Here is a 6,893-nt window from a genome sequence, read left to right on the forward strand (position 1 = left end):
ATGGACCTCAAAATGTACAAAACATACCATTCCCAGATGTTCACCACACTCAGTCTGACAATCGCCAATATTCAGCACCTGCTCCAGAATTTTATTAAAGTTTGTATGGCACATTTAAGCATCACATTTAAGGGATTATCTACGACAAAATATGTGTAGGGTTGTATTATTTGTCAAGAATGGACACTACGTCAGCAGAAGTCACAAAGTGTTTGCCTTTATTTATTTATTTTTTTTCAACTCGAGGGGAGTAACCCTTTCAATACACGACACAGACACCGGTGTGACGGCATCACAGTATGGAAAGGGTTCAGAGGAAATGGAAGAGGATTAATCCTCTTTTAAACCTCTTAAGAGGAAATGGAAGGGGATTAACCCTTTCATTGTTAAACGCTTGCAGCGGGCGTTAGGCGTATTTGCTGGTGGCGCTAAACGCTCGCTGCGAGCTCCAGCCACACTCAAATCTCCCGCGTATGAGTGTTCCAACACTAATTCTCACAACACAGGATTGCCAATTGAGTGGGTTCTTCACTAAATTTGGTGGAAAATCATATCAGGCCAGTGCGGCAAATCTACGGACGAGTAACTGGTGGATGTTCTTGCCCAAAATAGCGGCATTTTTGCATAGCTTCACCTGACTGATTCTTTGACCAAATAGTTGTAAATATTGCAGTTGGCAATACACGTGTACTCCCTTGCCAGAGTCTGAGAAAGAGATGTCCGCAGTTACCTCAATATGGCTGATCATCCCGCACGCACCGACGTAAGTGTTAACATTCAACACTCCCTGAACGTGCATGTACGTTTGCAAGACAGGCATACATAACCGACTCCTATAGATCTGGACCTCCTCTTTCCAGTGGTGTTTTTGGTTTTTAACTGTGATGAATAGTTTTTGAGATACAGAGGTTAAAAGAACCCCCCCATTGGGCTCCCCGACTGCGCCTGAGGGGATAGTCGCGTCCAGACTGCGCGCAAGGAAAGGGTTAAGAGGTTTAGAAGAGGATTAAGAGGTTTAGAAGAGGATTAATCCTCTTCCATTTCCTCTTAACCCTTTCCATACTGTGACGCCGACATCTGCGTCACCGTATTGAAAGGGTTAACATGTACAATGCAAATTAATTACTAATGAATGCTTCTTTCTATAAATATTCAGACAGTAAACATATGAAACAGGTAATAAAAAAATCATAACTACAAGCACAAGCAGCTGCTGCTGCTCGGTTGCTACACATAAACAAGCAAATGACATGCGGCGCAGGCAAAGCAGCGTTTCCCATTTTCTTCTTCCCCACAGTAGGTGGTGTAGTAGGAGCCATTATTATGGAAGAATACAGATAAAATCAAGCAAATCCAAGTTTCATATTTTTCAATATTTTCCCTCAATTTTTCTTGGCATTACCCCCAAAAAACTAAAATTGACTGTCGGCTGGAAATCCTGAACCACCAGGATATTCTAATTATTGGATGCTGGATTTTTGGGCTTTTACTATATTAAGAACTTCTACACTGAAATTATTAGAAACTTGGAATCACATGAAGACCTGCCACCCCAGATGCACCTGGGGTGGCCAATCTTCATGTGGGTGAGAGTGGGCTGCAGATCTTCATGTGGCTGAGTGGGGTAGCTGATCTTCATGAGGATGTTTCCATTCAATCCAGGTTATGGATCCAAGTTACGTTCACATGACTATTAATCGTTCTGTTAGGTGGCTTTGTGGACAGGAGGACAGGAGGACATACACAAACTATTGAATCTTATTGGAACATCCATAAGGCTTAAATAAAGAAGATGTACGGATGCAAACCTGACTTCTTAAACCCATACTGCCAAGAATTCATGTCACATGATCACTTTTCAAAGCATACCTACAATTCACTGTATACGATGACAATGCAACTATGCCGATATGACATTTTAAGATCCTTTAGAAGGTTCTTTTATAAAATATAGTTAGCAAACATGCCTTTTTATGCACCTTCAGAATGTTCCTTTATACAAAATAGTCTATGAAATACCATATACTATTATGATAATATAGAATGAGAAAGTCAACCCACATATGGATCTTAATTAAGGTGGGTAAATTTGGGGTGGTAGATCTTCAGATGGTGGAATTTCATGTGATCCAGAACTTCATCAAAGCACTAGTTACAAAGGCAGGCAAACAATTCTTAAGTGACTTTGACAGCAGGGTTCTATTTCTCACCTTCCGGAGGTTGGGAAGAGCTGGGAAGCCCTTGAGTGTGGTCAGTCCTACATTGATAAGACTCAATACCTCCAGCTTCTCAAACTCCTCTGTCAGGCCAACAATGCAGGTACTCTTGCAGTTGTCCAAGTTGAGCTCTGTGATCTATGGAAAAAAACAGTAAAATAAAAAAGAGAAAAGACAGAGCTTCACAAATGTTACAGTTCATATCTCAACATACATTAAAAGTATGCATTTACTTGAACCAACATTACCCATATCTCAATTCATTTTGCCAATGTGCTTGACATATTTAAATTATAGGTGGCAAAGAATCTCATTTCTAATACACTTGTGAAATTTTATATCAATTTTTCTCTTTAGTTCAGTTGCACAATATAGATTAGTTATTAATGACAGTTACCATCCCAAGTTTCACATCTCAATAAGAACATGACAATTGTAAGTGATACTCTCCATTACCCAAAAACGTTTGTTAATTACATTAATTTTTTTCCAAATAAACAAATTGCAGATAGTTATGGGGTAAGGTGAGGCTACAGACTGATCCACCATGACTGATACCTGTGCCTGACATGTAGGAACCTATATAGGTCTGACTGGCTGGGAATTGGATTGAGAAACTGTTCTGTACTTCTTTGATCTGATTTCAAACACTGCCACTTATCTAGGTGTAGGTTTCACCAATAGGAGACCAAATGTGGCAGCTCCGTTACTATACATACTAGTGCTTTCAAAGTGGGCTTCATGAAAGGAGGACAGCTATAGCATACTTTTCATGCTAAATTCATTACAGTAAAATAAAGTAGCTTTCACTTATATAAAATATGAATATAGACAAACATAATATACCACCAACAATCTGCTAAATATTAAATCACATGGCAAATGTTAAAATAGTTGAAAATTTTAAAAAAATGCTGCCTTAGCAAGGTCTTATCTAGCTCTCATGTCTGCTAAAGAACATGATTCTGAAATACATGCAATGTGGTTAAATTTCAATTAATAATCTGAATATCAAAGTTTTATGGAAATTAAGAAGCAGATCTGGTTTTCACTTACCCACTTAACACCCATTACTTCATTGATATACTCATCATCCATTTTGTTCCTGTAATCTTGTGCATTTCATTGGTGACTCACCTAAACATTCAACTGTGTAACAATGAGCCTACCACCTGCCCCTCCCTCTCAGATACCCCTCTTCTCTGAGACAGCAACACATTGTCTGTTAGTTATGGGGTCCTTTCATTTCACTTTACACTTTGAAAAACAAGGCTCTTGTAATTTTAAGGATGATGATACAAAATATAACCACCATATGCTTGTGCAATATATTTTTCCATCTGCCCTACTCTTTACTTAAAGCTCATTAAAGACTATTATCAGTTGACAAAGGTCGAGCTTATTTAAGATTAAGGATATTACCAGTTGACAAGTTACACTCATGTTACCCACGATATCAAGTAACCTTGCAAAACAGCTATCTCACCTTTCTTTGCCTATAATTCTAACATTATATCAGCTTAGAGCAGGGGTTCCCAAACCAGGGGTCGGGACCCCAAGTGGGGTCGGAATGCTCATTATGTGGGGTCATAAAGAGGTCATGGGGTCGGTGGGGTCGCTGAGGTACCCCAATTAAGGCCTGGGGGTGCGAAATATCCAAGCAGGGATTATGAGACCATGACAAATTCAGTGCTGTATAGTATTTTCATTGAGAAAAAATAACAAGTCAAATAATTGCTTCAAGCACCCTTACACGAGCCACGACTGACCATTGAATCCCCCCTCTCTTTCACTCCCTTACTACCCTCTCCGCTCTTACATCATCGTGAAATTCGCATAATCTAAATTTCAATTTATCTCCCTATTTACTAATTTATTCCAAAAATTTCACATCCTCATTATCATCAGCACCCGTAAAACTTTGGCATATATGCAAAAAGAATCCTCACTTCCATGGTTTATGACAATTGATTAAATAAAATTCACATAACAAATCAACCTCTGTGCAGGAGCAGGCTGAGAGCACTCACTTGTGCTTCCACCCCCGCTCTCTCAGGTAAGTTCCTGTGAACCGCAATTTTATGTGGCGTTTTAGTGTGGTAAGAAGGTGCAATGCTATGATATTGTGCAGCAAAAGAGGTATCACAATGGGAAGAGAAGTGATGATGTTGCATTACTCTTTTGAAAATATTTTATTTACATTGCTGATTAATAACATTAATTGAAATATATTTAGTAATACGAGTACAGCCATTATGGAGAGGTTCTTAAAGACACCATCTGAAACTTCCGCCAAGAAATGGAAACGCTCTAATAAGGAGGCAGATCAAATGGCATAAAGAAAAAAAGAAAAAAAGCCCGCTACTTACTGCTCCTGAATAGAGGTCAAAGGAGTGCCCAGAGAGAGAGGTCAATTTCAGGGGGAGAGGTGTCCTGATACCCTCCTCTTGAAAGAGTTCAAGTCGTAGGCAGGAGGAAATACAGATGAAGGAAGACTGTTCCAGAGTTTACCAGCGTGACGGATGAAAGCGTGAAGATGCTGGTTGACTCTTGCATAAGGGGTTTGGACAGTATAGGGATGAGCATGAGTAGAAAGTCGTGTGCAGCAGGGCCGCGGGAGGGGGGGAGGCATGCAGTTTGCAAGTTCAGAAGAGCAGTCAGCATGAAAATATCGATAAAAGATAGAAAGAGAGGCAACATGGCGGCGGAATTTGAGAGGTAGAAGACTATCAGTATGAGAAAGAGAGCTGATGAGACAAAGAGCCTTTGACTCCACTCTGTCAAGGAGAGCTGTGTGAGTATATATATATATATATATATATATATATATATATATATATATATATATATATATATATATATATATATATATATATATATATATATATAAGGAGAAACTTGGGAACCCCTAGCTTAGAGAATGTTAGCAGGTAGGATGAGGTTAAAATGATTAGGGCAACTCATAGATGGAAATTGATCCTTCAAAAAGCTGGAATCAAACATGTTCAATGTTAAACACATTTTTAGTTTTTAGGTGCTTATTTATGCAGCACAGTGACTTGTTTTGCTTTGGTAATCAATACCATTAAGTAAGATAAAAATTAGTTGTATAATTTTCTAACTTACAACATCCTGGTCTATCTCAACATAAATATTTATCTTGTATATTAAGATTTTTCACTTCCAGAAAAATATATAACCATCTGACCTCTGTGTGCAGCTCAAACTTAGCATGTCCATACTGTGACACAGGGAGGGTTGCTACTCAGAATTTGAGGAAACTTGCTCTAGCATGTTGCTAACCTTACTAACTTTAACAGTATCTGCTGTGCCCTCACCACTGTTCCAAGGTTAGTGTAGCCTCTACCACTACCCCTTCCCATCTGAAGTAATCAATATAACTGACACTTCTATTCTTGTTTGAATTAAAAAAAAAATAAACTAAGACACCTGGTAACCTCTATTTAGGCACAAGTAATGACATAATCTTTAGAGTGGACTTGCAATAAAACTGGAAGTGCATCATATTCTCATTTGACCCTTTAATTACTTGCAAAAAACACCAGATCTGGTCAACCTACTACATTCATTTGATTTGTTTGATTCAAGCTATTCTATGCCCCCTACTTCATCTGGGTCTTAGATGAGGAGGCTGACTCACCACAATCAGCCATCAATCCACTCTAATGTTACTAGAGTATAGCTAATGGCACCTTAAATATGACAGAAGCCCTGTGTCCAAAGATGGTGGCTGAACAGCCTGCCTAGAAATCTAGAGCCACAAAAGTGGGATAGAGGACTATGGCTAAGCACCCCCTGGCACATGACCTAACTTCTGCCCTCCAAATGCTAAAAAGTATGAATCAATTCAACACAAATCTTTCAAAGTACTGAACTCCAGCTGCAACTTGTGTCAGATGTTACAGGAAAAATCAGTAATATTTTCTCCTTCTATGTTGCTCAGAATTTCTCCTTGACCTATTCACCCACCAGGGATAACACAACTACCCTTTCCTAAGTCCCTGGGGGAGGCTGTGGAAGGAAGAGGCCCAGGGGTGGGAGGGGGGAGGGGTATGGGAGCAGAGCTGTACACCGTTCAGAGTTATTCAGGCCCTTATCTCCAAGCATCCTTCCTTCCCCCTTGGCCATGAGGTCACGGGCAGGTGCCCAGCGTGGCGGTGGGGCACGGGGGGTATCCAGGTGACCGTGATGCTGCTGCTGTTGCTGGAGACGCCACCGACAGTCACCGAATCTGACACCCTCATGCCACTCCTTCCTTCCCCTGGCACTGGGAGCACGCTCTGCCAAGGTGACTCTGGTTCGAGGCCTTGACAAGGACAATCACGGCGGGCCACATGCCCGGGACACGTTCTGTCATGAGGTGAAGGGCGGCCTCAGCCTGCCAGCAATGCCCTCCCCATCTGTGTGACGCAGCTCACTTCTCGCCTTATTACAGCCTTAACAGCACCACCCAGCGTTCACCACCACCTGCTCTAGACCCCTTAACGTACCTTGGAAGGACTCCTGCCCCTTCTCTCAAGTTCTATCCTCTTCTCCATGGCCGCGGTGCAGCAGGGCTGGGCGGCGTGGGACAGTCCCTGGCTCGGGCCCACAAGTGTTCGCGCCGCGCGTCTGCCGCCCCGCGCCCCCGCTCCGCCCCCGCCCCCTCCCCGCCAG

The 6,893-nt window shown here is 41.4% G+C and overlaps 1 protein-coding gene across 1 annotated transcript in view; it reads right to left on the reverse strand.

Annotated features, from left to right (window-relative positions):
• Positions 1 to 6,893, reverse strand: part of LOC127008548 (acidic leucine-rich nuclear phosphoprotein 32 family member A-like) — a 43,173-nt gene extending 36,280 nt beyond the window's left edge. Inside the window, exons 1-2 of the mRNA XM_050880725.1 lie at positions 6,728 to 6,893; positions 2,211 to 2,354 (exon numbers count right to left, since the gene is read on the reverse strand). Of these exons, the coding sequence (XP_050736682.1) occupies positions 2,211 to 2,354; positions 6,728 to 6,775 (192 nt within the window). The 5' untranslated portion in view covers positions 6,776 to 6,893. The remainder of the gene's footprint in view (positions 1 to 2,210; positions 2,355 to 6,727) is intronic.

The sequence above is a fragment of the Eriocheir sinensis genome, chromosome 4 (assembly GCF_024679095.1).
Source record: "Eriocheir sinensis breed Jianghai 21 chromosome 4, ASM2467909v1, whole genome shotgun sequence".
Lineage (NCBI taxonomy): Eukaryota > Metazoa > Arthropoda > Malacostraca > Decapoda > Varunidae > Eriocheir > Eriocheir sinensis.